Raw genomic sequence first — 15545 nt, forward strand, 5'->3', positions numbered from 1 at the left:
CCCGGAGAAATTCCAACTCTGAAAACCAGGGCAGAGCAGACAGAGGGACGCGGGAAAAAGACGGGTCCTGATCTCTCAAAGCAAGACACAGATGCACCTATTACCCCGTCTGGGGAAAACTGAGGGAAATGGAAGAGAACACAAGATATGCAAAACAGTGTGCCCAAGCTTGCATCGGGACCCACACGGGTAGTGCCGGCACTTGTCACACAAATGACAAGAAAAGCTGTCCCCCTTTTCCCCAGCCACACGTAGAAAAGCACTTAAGAGCTCAAAGGTGAAGCTTGTCACACTCCAAATACAAAATGATTTACTTACATGCAGCAAATATACAAGAAGTGAATCCAAAAACAAACTTAATTCATTATATTCGCCTGGCACAACTGCAATTCAGTTTTAAAAAAATATTTGTAAAATACTGAGACTGACCTGAATTCAAGTATAACGGTCTCTTCAGCAGAAACACCCTCAATGCAGTGAAACGTTCGACGGAACAAATCGAAGCAAAACGCCTTCTGTGTTTCCCCCGTAAATTTCTGTGTGGTTTTTCAAACACGGTTTTAATGCCAACACAACTCACAACTGTGTTTTTAAAATGAATATTATTGCATTGTTTTTGCATATCTTGTGGGACAGAAAATGCAGTTACTGATTCCCGTTTCAGAAGCAGAGACAGTGGTTTGCTTTTGCTTTCAAACGGCCCCAGATTGACAGCTCCCCACCCTTACGCCCCAAGGGGAACTGCGGGCGGACTGGCGGCCCGGGCGTGGCGTGGCTGCAGACTCAGCCCGCGCCCGCACACACACACCCCACCGTACACACGGCACACACACTCGCAGAGACCCGTGCTGCTTCCTCTCTCGGGCACGTGCTACTGCACACATTTGTGCAAGACCCTACCAAGTGCATTGCTGACCACCTTTCAGTTATGAAACCAAACCGAAGAAATCTTGTCACTACCTAAGGAAATGATAACGAACTATCGGGCGTACACCACGGCCGGTAAAACTCTCCCACGGCGGCTCTGTTGAGTCCTCCGTAGAAAAGGAAACCACGACCGTTAAATAATACAACAAAACTGAACCCGATTTACATTTGCAAAAGTGAAAACGGTAAGGTGGGTGGCTGCAAAACTTTGTAAACACTCTTCTCCCTCCCTCCCCCTGGGAAAACAAAAGTATAAAAAAACAAAACCCCCCAAATGAAAACTGCAACATGCTGTGAAGAAAAATGTCAAATCCCCAAACAAAAGAGCGCTGGACAGACGCTCAGCACCACCGGTCCTGTCCCGGCGGGCGTGCGCGCTCCCCCGGCGCCGCCGACGGTGCGGCGTGGCTGTGACCGTGGCCGGGTGGGAAGGGGGTCCAGACGCGGGTGGCGCAGGGGGCGTGGCCAGCCTGGAGCTGCAGCGCCCTCCCCTCCCCAGGGCCTGGCCGGGGCCTCCTTCCTGCCGTGAAGGCACAGGGCCCTGGCTCTATGGGGACAGTGAGGCGCGTACAGAATATGTGCAAACGAGTTCTTGACAAGCAGAGTTGAAAGACACCCGTTTGGCGTAGGGTCCTTTGGGTGAGGGCTGAGGGAGCCGAGGCGGCCGCGGGGGGTGGGGGGCCCTCCCTGGTGTCCGCGCCCTCCCCCCACCGCTCCCCGCCGGACACGGACCGCGGCTGCTTCTCTCCTGGCCGCCGACTCGGTCTTGTCCCTACGAAATGAATGAAGACGCTGTTCCGGTTAACTCCAGGTCACGAGAACAGTGAGGCACTTCTGAAACGGACCCATTAGGAACATGGAGACAAATAAAAACCCGGCATCTCCGGCCCGGCTGCTACAGGCTGCTGGCGAAGGCCCTGCTGTCCCGGGGCTCCTCTCCGCCCTGGCGGGGCTCGGGGCTGGGCGCCCAGGCCGCGTCCTCCGCGCCCCCCTCTCGGTCTGGCCCCGGGTCCCTGCAGTGTGCACACGGGAGCAGGGTACCGTTGGGGCTCTGCCGGGCGCCCCCGCTGAGGATGTTGTCGGCCGCGCTCTCCATCTCCTCGATGGTCATGTCGCAGGCGTCGGCCAGCTCCTGGGTGGTGGCCTTGAGGAACCTGGGATCCTGAGCAAACTGCCCCAGTCCTTCTGAGATCAAGACCTGGGGGAGAGGGGGCCGGGACGGCGTTACTCCTGAGCCCGGCTCTTCCCTTCGGGGCCGGCGCAGGGGCTTCCGACTGGTCACTTCGGGAGGAGAGTGTGTGTACACGCGTGCGTGTACTCGTGTGTGTGCGCATCATGTGAGTACACGTGTGTGTGCTTGCGCACCGGGCAGGAGTGGGACGGAGCTCCCCTGCGGGCATTAGGGGCGTGCGGGCCAGAGGAGAGACGGCGGGGCAGGGGCACTGTCCTCAAACCCAGGCAACCTGGGCGCACGGAGGCCACAGGGGCCCTGGTCCTTTCCTCCCACCCACCCGGCGCCCCAGGACGCCCACGTGACTCCTTCCAGGAGTCTTCACTCTCCTCTGGTGACACTTGGCCCAGTGCCACTGGCTGCGTTTCTGGGGGTGAGGATCCCGGGGACGATGCGTGTGTGTGTGTGTGTGTGTGTGTGCACGCGTGTATGTGCAGGACACACCCAGCCCCTGCCCGCTCTGTCCCGAAGCGTCTGCCCCCTTCCTGGAGGCCTCGGGGAGCAGCAGGTGAGCCTGGAATACACCCCAGCCCCCGCCCGCGGCTCCCACCCCACGTGCCCTCACAGCCCCCCGCATGGCTCCCCTGCTCCCCGGCCAGTGTGACCTCCCTTCCTCGGCCGGGCTGGGCGCTTACGTGGACTTGAGACCTGACTGAGGGTCTTTCTGGCCAGGACACTTGACACCCCACAGGGCCCCTCCATTCTGCCCGTGGGGCCCCTGCCCGGCCCGCGTAGCTCGGCCTACTCACCGCCTCCACCAGGCTGCTGGCGCTGCCGTGGAAGGGCCGGCCCTGGGGCCCTGCCGGGCTGGGCACAGTGAGGGACACGGGCCGGGCCCTCCGGATGCCGCCGCTGGCCCCGCAGGGCGTGGGCTCCCCGGCCCAGGGGCCGCAGTGGACGGATGGGAAGCTGCTGGTGAGCTTGTCGCTGGACTCGGCTCCCTCCAGCCGCAGGGTGGGCACAGGCCGCAGGGGCCAGGCCGGGCCAGGCGTGGCAGGGGGCGTTGCATGCGGCGGGGGGAGGGCGCCAGGGGGATGGCTTCTCTGCAGGAGGGGGCTCAGGCCCGCCACCGCCAGCGCCTGTGGACATGACACGAGAGTGCGGGTCAGGGGGCCTCAGCCGTGTCCCACTGCCCGATGCTCGCACCCTCTCGGTCAGGCACCCGGACCTGGAGCCGGTCTCAACCGCCCTAAATAGACTCTGTGACCGTCAGTCTGCAGGGACCTTTCTCCTCTAAGCTCAGAAAGCCACGGGCCAGTGGGATCCAGGTCACCTGCTCTCTAGCCCTGGCCCCGTCCCCCGTGAGCCACGGATCCTCTCCACCTGCTCTGACGTGATGGGTCCGAGGAAGCAACACTGCCCGGTGGGGAGGCTCAGCCCGAGGGGCAGAGGAGGGGGACGTGGCCGTAAGGGTCAGAGGGCAGCTCAGAAGCATAGGGGGAGGCTGTAAATCGAGGGAGGTTTTCCTTCACGATAAGCAGAGACGGGTGAAATCAGCTTCTAGAAATCCCTCAGAGAAGCACACGCGGTGTCCCCCAGGCTGCTGGCCTCCCTGCCCACTGCTCTCAAGGGCCCCCAGTCTGGGGTCCCGGGTCCCTGGGCAACTGAGGGAAGCGTAAGGCTCTGCTCGACGTTCCAGAAAGCCCTGTGGAGACCACGCGTGTGCGTGCGCTGGCACACAGGCCGAGCAAAATCGTGTACTTCCTTGAGCAGAAATACCATCGCCCTGGCAGAGCCATGCTGGCTGCCTTAGGCCGACTGTAAGCTGTGATTGGCACTGAATGCCTCTGGGGATAAAAAAGTCATTTAAAGCAGAGGCCCGTGGTAAGGGAGTGTGTAATCACAGAGGGAAGAAGGTGGGAGGATCTAGTTCAGCCCCCAATTGTTTAGCTGTTGGAAATCTCCATCAGTTCTAGGGTCCTAAGGGCAGCTTGGTGCTGGGGACTTGGATCTCGCCATCTTTTGGCATCACCCAGGCCAAGAGCCGGTTCAACTGCTGAATCTGCCCGGACCCGCCTTCCTGACATCATCCCTGTCCCTGACCACCTGCTGGAACACTCTCTGGTCATCTCCATATTCCAGTGGGTGGATTTTTGTGTAGCTAAATGTCCAGGTGTCTTATGGCTCCAGGTGTGACCGCACCTGCCTGTCGTGTAGCCATGTCTGGGGAGGGAACATCTGGCCACTGGGAGGAGAATGCTCAGGCCGACCCGGAGCAGCTGGTCCTTCCAGCCTCCAGAGGGGCTCCTGCTGTCCAGGAGGACCTCCCGGGTCTCCCGCCCGGGAGAGCACGGTCCTCGTGTGGGAAGAACCCCCTCCCCGGGGGCTGTTAGGGCCAGGGGTGGGGACACAGCCGTGGTCTGGACAGGAAGGCTGATGGGCGTCTGGGGGGTTTGGTGCACGACCATCACGGGGTTGTCTAGCCTGCTAGGTGGTGGCCTGTGGCCTGTCCCAAAGTGGGGGCTACCTGATGGTGAACGAGATGCAGAGGCAGAACTGTCTTCTGAGAGATGTCTCCCCCTGGATTCTTCTGTCGCTTCAGACACTCAAGGTGGAAGGAGGCCCTTCGACCTGTGGAGCAAGTGATGGGTCAGCACAGAAGATGACACGGGGGACTTCCCTGGTGGCGCAGTGGATAAGACTCTGTGGTCCCAATACAAGGGGCCCGGGTTCGATCCCTGGTCAGGGAACTAGATCCCACATGCATGCCACAACTAAGGAGCCTGCATGCTGCAATTAAGGAGCCGGTGAGCCACAATTAAGACCCGGCACAACCAAATAAATAAATATTTAAAAAAAAAAAAAAAAGAGAGAGAAGAAGATGACACGGCCCCGACGGCTCACACCAAGGGAGGGGCAAGGATGCCCCCTCCCCCCGCCCTGGGCCCCTCACTGAGGTGCTGCATTAGCACACGTCCAGCCCGGGTCCAGCCCAACCGTGGGCCACTTGAGCCCCACGAGATGACGTTCCTCAGTCACCCCTGTGTGCCTGGCCACCGTCACGGGGGGGGGGGCACCGTCAGAGAGAGGGTCTGAGGTTACCTAGGGAGGCAGAGCGCAGGAAGCCCCTCTTCGGAGAGAGATGGATGTCTCTCCTGTCCTCCTCGGGGGGCGCCAGCTGCCGATTCTCATCGTCCTGGTAGGAGAGCCTGGAGCAGAGGACACTGGGCACTGTAACCTCCGGGCAGCCTGCTTTTTCCCTAGTGAGGGGACCCCCACTCTGTGCTCTCTAAAGGCCGCGCTCTCTGCTGTCACAGACGTTCCCGCGGCTCCTTCCGCCTGTGCCCCGTGTGTCCTCCTGCCCTTGTGATTCGAGGCAGGGGGACCACCGCTGCTGAGAAAGCTGGAAACAAATTCTGGGCCTGCAGCTCCTCTCTGCAATGCGTGCTCACAGGCGGATGCTGTCTACCACGGCCACTCCCAGCGCGAGACCACGCTTGTGCCCCTCACTCTCCGGGCCCGCCCACCCTTGGTCAGCAAGAGCGCGAGCGTGCGGTCATCGGTGAGGGGCAGCTGCGGGCCCTTGGGGGTGTCCAGTGAGTCAACAGCTCCTGGGCCTTCTAACGGGGACTCAGTGAGAAACGGCTCCTCCTGGCCCAGGGCACACGACAGACGTGCCCAAGGGCCGGACTCGGGTCCACGATTACCTTCCCTGAATCCGCTGCACCCGATTGCCTCTGTTCTACCTTGGCCTGGGCTGTTTCACTGAAAACAGACATTGTAGTCCCTAAGTTGATTTTGCAACCCCTAGTGGAGCCGTCTGCACCCCAGACGCCCGCTTGTGTTCTAAGCCCTTCGTGTCACAGACGAGGCCACCGCCTGTGCCTGGTGTGACTCCACGTGCTTTGAGGACAGAGCCTGTGCTCCTGGTGTGTTGTCTGCAAGCGTTTGCAGACATGCAGGGAGGGTTCTGGACGAAAGCCACCGTGCTTGCCTGTCACGTTCAGCTTGGTCACCCTCCCTGTTACATTTTCTTCGTATCCAGACCGTAACCACTCTTGAAGCCCCAGCTTCTGTGTGACCTCGTGCCTGGTGCCTCTCTCCGACCTTGACCTTCTCTGAGCGTCTGTACTCTCGCTGTTTGCACCACTCTGTGAGCAGCTACTGAGGAAATCTTTATTTTCCTCCTCTGAGATCCTCTTAGCTCCTGAACCAGCCTGTGGCCTCCCTTGGGTGCCGAGGCCGGTTCGTCCACCATCTAGCAGAGGGCCTGCAAGTACCAAGCACACACCAAGAGCCTAGACGGTGGGAACAGATGCTCTTCTTGCCTTCTCGGGTATGTGGCCGTGTGTTAATCTGCATCCTCTGAACAGCGGAAGCTGAAGGGCCTGGTCCTTCCTTGTGATAAAGTGTTCCTCTCAGGAAATCTTCTAACACAGGGTCAACTTTGTGAATGCAACTCACAGTCACAAATACATTTTATGGGACTTGGCGACAAATGCTTCACAAAGTAGTACTACCTTTGTGACTTCGAATATGCTATTTCCTATTGTCCTTTTCTAGCCTATTCTATGCTATTCTGTGCTATGATTTCTTTTAATAGTGTTGATTGTAACCGACTAAGCAAATGTCACAGCTTCCTAATGGGTCTGGAGCTGCAGTTTAAAAACCCTTCTCTTAAAAAATTCCCGCTGCGATGGAAATCTCAGCTACGGCTGACAACAGCGCCCTCTGCTGGCAGCTTTATTATAGGCAGTTTCACGAATATTTAATTGTCAATATGTACACGTGTCAAGAAAGCCTAGGAAACAACGTTTAGCAGTTTTCCTGAAAACATCGTGTCATGAGGAAGCGCCAAGCCAACGAGGGGACCGTGTGTATGAGGGTGGGGGGCTTCCTCTGCTTTGCTGCTGTCAGAGGAGGATTCCAGGGACCCGCCCGTCACCCCCTCCCCTCCCCTTCTCGGGCAGCCGGAGAGGGCAAAGCTCACATCTCCGTGCAGATCAGGCTGGGCTCGCTGCCGTACTCGGCGTCCTCATCCATCCTCAGGCCACAGGTCTCATCCCGAGGGGCCTCGTCCTGACACACCATGGCTATCAGGCTGTCCCGGGAGGGGCACCTAAAGTGTCCGGGGTAGAGACGAAAGTCAGCAACCGCCACCCCTCCCCTCCCCCAGGCAGGGGACGCATCACACACACTCACACAGACACAGACACACAGACACAGACACACAGACACACACACACACAGATACACACACATACACACAGACACACATACACACCCATACACATACACACACACAGAGACACACACACAGACACACACACACAGACACACACAGACACACACACAGACACACACACACAGACACACACACAGACACACACAGACACACATACACAGACACACACACAGACACACAGACACACACACACACAAATACACACACACACACAGACACACACACACATCCACACACACACACAGACACACACAGACACACAGACACACACAGACACAGACACACAGACACACACACACACAGAGACACACACAGACACACACACAGACACACACACACAGACACACACACAGACACACACAGACACACATACACAGACACACACACAGACACACAGACACACACACACACAAATACACACACACACACAGACACACACACACATCCACACACACACACAGACACACACAGACACACAGACACACACAGACACAGACACACAGACACACACACACACAGAGACACACACACACATACACACACACACAGACACACAGACACACAGACACACACACATACACACACACAGACACACACACAAATACACATACATACACACACATACACACACACAGACACACATACACACACACTCACACACACACAGACACACACACACGCGCGCGGCCACCGATGGAGCCGAGAAGTGTTACCATAAGGGTTCCATGGGGGGGAGGGGCCTCCGGGTTAGCATCCTAGGGGATCTGATTCTGACCCGGTTCAGTTACTCTCTGGGGTAAGTCATGTAGCCCACCCATGACTAGTGTCCCCACCAGTAACACCGTCTGCCTGCCCGGCTCAGGGCCGGCCGCACTATTCGGGAGGGGCGGGGCACCAGCGAGGGGCTGGCCCCCTCCCTGTACCGCAGACAGCCGGGCCTGTGGGCACTTGCTGGGCAGAGCTGAGGACTCCCCGGTGTCGTACGTGACACGCTTTTGATTTGCCGTTGACTCCTTAGAGCAAAGCACAGAGGAGAGGCCTCACAAAGGGGTTCGTTCCTCTGAGCAGTGGGGAGTGAGCCTGAGCCCCCGAGCCTGAGCCCCCGAGCCTGAGTGCCCCTGAGCTGCAGACCTTCTACACCAGAACGTGCCTCAGACTGAGCTGCTCGCTCTCCAGGCCCTGGTCTGCTGCTCACTTGGTCACGTGGCCTTTCGCTCTGGCCTCTGGCCTCCCTTCCTGTCTGTGTCCTGCTCGGTGTCTCCCTCCACCTTTCTTCCTGTAGGTCCTGGGTGCTGGCGCCCACTGTATGCTCAGGCTCCCAGGGCCTCTGGGAGATATTCCAGCTTATCCTCTCAGATCTGAGTGCGGGGTCAGTGGCCAGCTTTGACCCTGTGCCTGTGAGCCACTCGGGGAGGGTCTGGGCGGATCTCTGGAGGAGGCCCTGACCGATGGTGCCCTGCCCCCGGTGACTGACACAGGAGACGCTGCGTGCTCTTGCTGGCGTGGGAGGGGTGCGACGTGGGCTGGGGACGCCCCCCGCGGGCCGCCGTGTGCAGGACCTGAGTCCAGAGCTGGTGCCACCGCACTCAGCCGTGAGCTGCGATGGGCGGGACACGGCCCGGGCTGGACCCTCGGCTAACGCGGGCGTGGCGAAGGGACGTGAACACCGGGAGGCCGGGAGCTGGCCTCTGGGATGAACGCAGCTCAGGACACTTGTCCAGGGATTTAGAAAAGATCACTTCTGGATCTGAGCTGGAGGGGAGGAAAGGAGGTCTGCCCCAGAAACGGGGCTGCTGGGGGCTGCTGTCCCGCTCGGAGGGGCAGCTCAGCTAAGGGTGAAGTGTTCAGATCCTCCCGGGCCTGGGAGCCTGGAGCTGCTGATATAAGTGAGGCACTTGCTGAGGCCCAGGGCATGGAAGTAGGCGCTGACCGCCCCAGCACGTCATGGCAGTGGGTCCTGGGGCACCAGGGAGCAGCGGATGGGAGAAAAGAAAGGGACAGGAGCCGGGAGACGTCAGGACTGCCAGGAATGATCCCACGTGGGGTCAGAGCAGGCAAGCACCCAGCGAAGGGCCTCCTGCCTCCAGAATGCCTCCTCCCGGGGACGAGAAGGGCACTAAGAAGACAGGGTGGGCCTGCCCCATCCCCTGGGGGCCCAAGGCCAGGTTTGGGCAGAGACTTGAGAAAGGCCCAGGGGACGGAGACGGTGGTGTCTCCAGGATGCAAACATCTCGGGCATCGGGGCCAGGGCCTCTCTGCTTCGGGGGAGAAAGCAGAGAAGGCCCCGTCCAGAGGCGCGCACCTCGGGACACCTGCCGGCCAGGTGTCACGGGGCCTCCCGAGCACGGCTGCAGGACCCGGGAGGCTGCGTTGGCCGCCCTCTGGCCGGGGTCTGGGCAGCCGCCTCCACCCCAGCTGGAGGGCTGAGGGGTCAAATGCTCCTCCCCAAGCCCCTCCCGTGCAACCCCTTGCTCACCTCTGGGAGCTGAGCCTCCACGACGCCCCCTGCACCTGGACAGCAGGAGACAAGGGGGGCCCACGGCCCTCCACGGTGCTGATGCTGACAGCACCGGGCTGGCCGGCAGGGCAGGGGCAGCGGCCCAGGGCGGTGTTGTTGGCGTTGTTGATGTTGGCGTTGGAACCCATGGACGAGTAGCTGCTGGGGGTGAAGGTGGAATCCACCAGTTTCTCGTGGGAGGGCGACTCCGCGTCCCCCTGGCTGGTGCCCGCCTTGCTGATGTGCAGAGGGCGCTGGGTGGTGAAGGTCTGGGGGAAGGTGCTCCGGCTGTCGCTGGGGTAGTAGCCCACGTGGTTGCCGAACAGGCCACCGGCCCTCTGCAGGTGAGACGGAGGGGTATGTGGGGGGTGGCCCGCCCACGGCCGCCTCTCCTTCTCCACCAGGAGCTCAGCCCCGCCGGGCAACACGCGGCCGAGTCTCAGGCGGAGACCTTTCGCTGCAGCAGGGGGGGCATGTGGGGGCCGAGGGTGAAAACAGGGCCCGAAGGCTCTAATGGGGTTTAAATAAAGAATCCAACTGGCTCCCTGAGCTAGGAGCTACGCTGGCCAAACGGTTCTGAGAATAAGAAGGGCTTAGTTACTACACCAATTACACTCTGGCCTCCTTTCCCCTGGGAGAGTCTTAGATTTCAAATCAGGAACCAGTGTTTTCCCCCGACGTCCCCCCTTGTCCCGGGCAAGTGGGCAAGTAGCTACCTGCAAGGCTGGGGGTGTCTCTTGGGGTCACACTGACGTGCTAGTGTGTCCCCGAGGCCATTCATTGACGGACATTTCACAGTGACAAGGAGGAGGGTGGTGAGGACAAGACAGCCTCAGGGTGATGGGCTCCTCTCACCCCCATGCTTCCACCGCCTGGGAGCCTGCTGGGGCCGGGAGGCGGGGTGAGAGGCCCTAGCGCAGTTCTGGGTGGTGGTGTCTCACTTGCTATAGGATTTTTAGCCAAATACCTTGGGGATTCATGAAGAGAGCTGGGTGCAAGGGCCCCAGAATTCCAGTGGGCACTAGTTTTCACTGTTAAAACTGATGGCAGGGGCTCACCTGGTGGCGCAGTAGTTAGGAATCTGCCTGCCAGTGCAGGGGACACGGGTTCAAGCCCTGGTCCGGGAAGATCCCACATGTCGTGGAGCAACTAAGCCCATGCGCCCCAACTACTGAGCCTGCGCTCTAGAGCCCATGAGACACAACTACTGAGACTACGTGCCACAACTACTGAAGCCTGTGCGCCTAGAGCCCGTGCTCCGCAACGAGAGAAGCCACAGCAATGAAAAGCCCGTGCACTGCAATGAAGAGCAGCTCCCACTCGCTGCAACTAGAGAAAGTCCGCGCGCAGCAACGAAGACCCAACGCAGCCAAAATAAATAAATTTATAAAATAGATAAAAAAATAAATTAAATAAATTTAAAAAAAATATATAAAACTGACGGCAGCCTCGGTACCCAGGAGGGGAGAGAGGAGGCCGGAGGGGGCTTTGGGGCCTGGAGACCTCATGGTCTAAGTCAAGATTGCCACTGGCTTCCAGACCTCTGCTGCCTGATACCGCACATCTTCTGGTGTTTTCAAGAGAGGATAGAAGTCTAGATTTTTATTTGAATGTGCCAGATTTTCAAATGTTGGCGAACAAAATAGGTCTGTGGATTCGACGTGGCACAAAGGCCAGCACTTTTGCAACGTGTAACGTAGAAACGTCTCCTAAAAAACATTTCCTTAGCAAAACAGCTCCCTCGCACCTTCTCCGAGGGCCAGTGATGCTCTGTGAGCTGCCGGCTCTGGGGAGCCCCGGCTTGGGAAGGACTACTAGGCTTGGATGAGGTGAAGGGCTGGGGGAGGGCTGGGGGAAGGGCTGGGGGAGGGCTGGGGGAGGGCTGGGGGGAGGGCTTGGGGGAAGGCTGGGGGAGGGCTGGGGGAGGGCTGGGGGAGGGCTTGGGGGAGGGCTTGGGGAGGGCTGGGGGAGGGCTGGGGGAGGGCTTGGGGAGGGCTGGGGGCGGGGAGCTGGGATCCTGCCGAAGACTCAGGGCTCCCTCCCTGGATTCAGGACGCCAGCCCACCCTTCTGCTCCAAACCCAGCTTTACGGAGGCGGAAGACTGCGGCCGGGGCACCCCCTACCCTGAAGATGTCATCTTCCGAGGCCGCGGACACAGCCTCCTTCATGGCCTTGTCCAGCTCCTCCTCGGCGGTCAGGTCCCCGGAGATGGCCCGGCGGATCTCGGGCCCGAGGTCATGCAGGGTGCGCAGACCAGCCTGGAGCCCAGGGGGACGATGCGTGAGGGCCCTGGTGCCCCACCTGCCACCCACCCGCCCCTGTGCCTCTCCCCGCAGCAGGCCAGCCTGCGGAGGTCCACAGGGCATGAAGGCATGTTGGGAGGGGCTGTTTCAGGGGTGTCAGCAGACCCCCCGGCCAACTCCCCGGGCTCTGCGGGCTGCGAGGCCACAGGAGGGGAGGGTCACCCCTGCAGCATCCCCCTTGGGGAAGCCTCAGGACCCTCAGGAAGGGACCCGCCTCCAGCCAGCCCGTGAGAGCCCCGGACCTGGCAGAGGCGAAAGGAGGGTGCCAGGCCCCCGGGGGGCGAGGGCCCTCACCTGCAGGGACAGGGCGTTCCTCTGGGGGGGCTTGCCCACCAGGCCCTGCTCTTTGCGCTTCTTGAATTTCCGGAAATACTCTTGGATCAGGAAAGTAGCGTAAAACTTGCCCACCGTGACCTCATCATCTGAGAGCAAAGGGAGGACAGGGTGAACAGGGCGTGAACAGGGGGGCTGGCCAGGCGTCAGGAACCTTTTGTCAGCGTCCACGCCTTCTTAAGTTTTCTCAATTAAATTTTTTGGAAGAGGCTCTCCATGCACGTGGTTCAAAAAGACAAAAATATACAAAAAGGTGTGTGTACAGTGAAGAGTCTCTCTCCCCACCTCCTATCAGATAACCTTTCTCTTTTGTTTCTTATTTTCCCAGAGATTCTTTATGCAAATGCTTCCTGCAAATAAGCAAATATATTCCTACCCTCTCTTTTTTTCACAGAAAAAGTAGCCTATTGTCAAACTTATTTCCCACCTTGCATTTTTTACTTAACTGACCTTGTTGATTAACTCTTTTAAGATTCTGAAGCTCCGGGTGCCCACTGATAATCGCCCAGTCCCCTAAGGGCTAGCGTTCTGCTTAAGGGTTGGTGGGAGGGGTTGGTGGGAGGGGCGCAGGCCCCCCATCTCGGTCGGGGCTTTCTAACCCCGCGGCTGGGTTGCTCCCCAAGTGACACAAGACAGAATCAGCCTCCGTCTTGGGGACGAAGTGGGTGGTGAGAAGCGAGTGGGGCCCCGAGGGGAGCAGTTCCTGCCCCACGAGGAGCCCCCCTGCCCCATCTTCTGGTTCTTGGGGGAAGATGGGGCGGAAGGCCTGGAGAAGGCTGCTGGGTTGCATCTGGGGGCTGTGGTGGCTCCCCTGCTCCTAGCTGTCTCGTGAGAGTAGCCAGACCCACAGCTGCTTGCCTTCCGTCCGGACGGCAGGGGCCCCAGCCCCAAGTGCAGGGGATGCCTGAGCCCTGTCTGCCGTGAATCGGGGAAGACTGGCTCTGGTGGGAAGGGTGGCCCCCTTGGACCTGGGTCCTGAATCCACAGGGCTCTCACCACCAGCCTGGGGTCAGCTACTCAGCAGCTGAGAACCAGCTCCTAGAGCAGGCGTCACAGAACCGTGATGAGGATTAAGGGACGTGGTGCGTGTGACGCCAGGCCGCGTGGCGCCCATCCCCAGGCCTGCCTTCCTTTCGGGGGTGGGTCTCGTCAGGGGCAGCACCCCCTCTTAAGGAGTGTTTTGGGAACGTATGGGACTTTCTCAATGTCACTGTGATTGTCACCATGCTTTGGGGATGCTGCTGGCGTGAACGACGTGGCTCTGGACGTGTCCCGAAAAGCACGGTGAATACTACCTTGGCACCCTGCCAAGGCCATGCCAGACGTCTGTGGGGGGACCTCCCGCTGTAACCACCTGAGCTAAGACCCTCACTCGGCTCCACGTGGGACCTGCACGGCTGTGATATTCCAGTTTCCCAGGAATATACCTGCTGTTTAAGTGGATGGAAGACCACTTCGTTTTGTTTCAAGCTGAGTAAGAAGGGTGCACATTTCAGAAAACTGTGTCCCTGACGGCATCGCTCCGTGAATGTGGTCCCCACGGGGCTGGACCGCGATCAGTCTGCACTTACTCCACGTGCATGCCCAGAGCTGTCTGTACTTATTTAAAGATAGCCCATAAGCCCGTACTTACTTCAAAAAGACAAACGCAAAACGTCAACGATGTCAACACTGTTTGTTTCCTTTAAACACAAACTTATTCATAACAGTGGGTGCAGACGAGCCTTGGTCAGTTAACTAGAAATTCGGGCCCCTGAGCTGTCCCTGAGTATTTATTTATTGAAAAACATTTGATGTTAACATATTTCACATTAAAGTGTTGTACCCATACTTTGGCAACTGTATACGGAGGACAGTTGACAGAGTCGACAAACACTGCCCCGGGAGGAACAGGAAGGGGCGTCCCGGGGGGCTCCTTCTCCAGGACCCCATCATTCCTAGAGCACCCAGCCCGGCAGGTTATGGGGAAAGCTCCGCTTTGCAGAGTTTCCTTGAAGTTCTGCCAAACCTCCAGGCATCGGGGGGCCTAGCTCGGCCTCCTCTGTGACCTCAGGCTTGGACCAGGCTCCAGCCCGAAAGGGCAGGCCTCCCGCAGCCTGGACTCAGGACTCGCATAGCCCGGGGTGGGGTGGCTCACCTCCCGCAGGCGGAACCACCTGGTCCAGCAGCTTCATGCTGGTCCGCTTCCAGATCTTCTTGATGATGGCCCGCAGCTCCTCGTTGGCCTGTTCCAGGTTCCCTGTGGGGAGGGAGACGCAAGGCCGACTGACCAGCTGCCCCTGGGGGCCTCCCGTGGGCTGGTCCTGCTGTGGGAGTGGTGGCCACGGCCCGTGGGCTCTGCCTGCAATGGCTCTGGCCCGTCAGCCCCATCATCCTCCCCCCGGGGCTCCCGCTGTCCGCCTCCGTCCCCTCTTGGCCTCTCTCCCCTTCCTCCCTGCCTGCTGCTTGGTCGCCAGGGCAACCCTGCACCCACTCTGTGTCCCTCCTTCTCCTTGAGGGGGCCCCTGAGGCCCGTGAGACTGCTGGAGCTGGATCGAGCTGGACGGCCACAGGGGCTCCCCCTGGGCCGCCAGGGAAATGTGGGCGACTGGAAGGAAGTGTGGTCCCTCCGCAGACCCACGTGGAGCGTCCACGCTCGGGGGTCTCTGTGTCAAAGCCCTTTGCTGAGTCTCCTGCTGGGAGAAGGTGGCGAAACCTTGGCGTGGAAGCAGAAACCAGAAGACGGGGGTCCCGAGGTTGGGGGCTTCTCTGGGTCTCCTTTCTCCACTGGCAAAACAGGCTTAATTAGGTGCCTCTCTGTGCGCCTCTGGGATACTGGCCTTACAGCCCTGGGAGAGGAAAGCTGAGACCCGCAGCCGTAAGAGAGGACCGGGGGGCTGGGTCTAACACACCCCCAGCTCTCTCCCGCCACCACCAGGCACGCGCCCTGCATGGCCCCTGGAACCGTGAACTCGGGGCCTTACCCTGTGGTCGGGTTATGTTATACGGCGCATGTGCCGTAGGATGGGGAAGCCGTCCAGTGGGGCCTGAGCTAATCCCAGCAGTGGATTAGCTCTTCACAAGGAGAG

At 59.6% G+C, this 15545-nt stretch overlaps 1 protein-coding gene across 1 annotated transcript in view; it reads right to left on the bottom strand.

Annotated features, from left to right (window-relative positions):
- Positions 1–298: 298 nt before the first annotated feature.
- CACNA1C (calcium voltage-gated channel subunit alpha1 C) overlaps positions 299–15545 on the bottom strand; it is a 457945-nt gene continuing 442698 nt past the window's right edge. The window contains exons 38-46 of the mRNA XM_060024050.1: positions 14615–14716; positions 12439–12566; positions 11965–12099; positions 9820–10178; positions 7089–7217; positions 5201–5307; positions 4626–4729; positions 2908–3237; positions 299–2125 (exon numbers count right to left, since the gene is read on the bottom strand). Of these exons, the coding sequence (XP_059880033.1) occupies positions 1823–2125; positions 2908–3237; positions 4626–4729; positions 5201–5307; positions 7089–7217; positions 9820–10178; positions 11965–12099; positions 12439–12566; positions 14615–14716 (1697 nt within the window). The 3' untranslated portion in view covers positions 299–1822. The remainder of the gene's footprint in view (positions 2126–2907; positions 3238–4625; positions 4730–5200; positions 5308–7088; positions 7218–9819; positions 10179–11964; positions 12100–12438; positions 12567–14614; positions 14717–15545) is intronic.

This window comes from Delphinus delphis, chromosome 11, assembly GCF_949987515.2.
Source record: "Delphinus delphis chromosome 11, mDelDel1.2, whole genome shotgun sequence".
Lineage (NCBI taxonomy): Eukaryota > Metazoa > Chordata > Mammalia > Artiodactyla > Delphinidae > Delphinus > Delphinus delphis.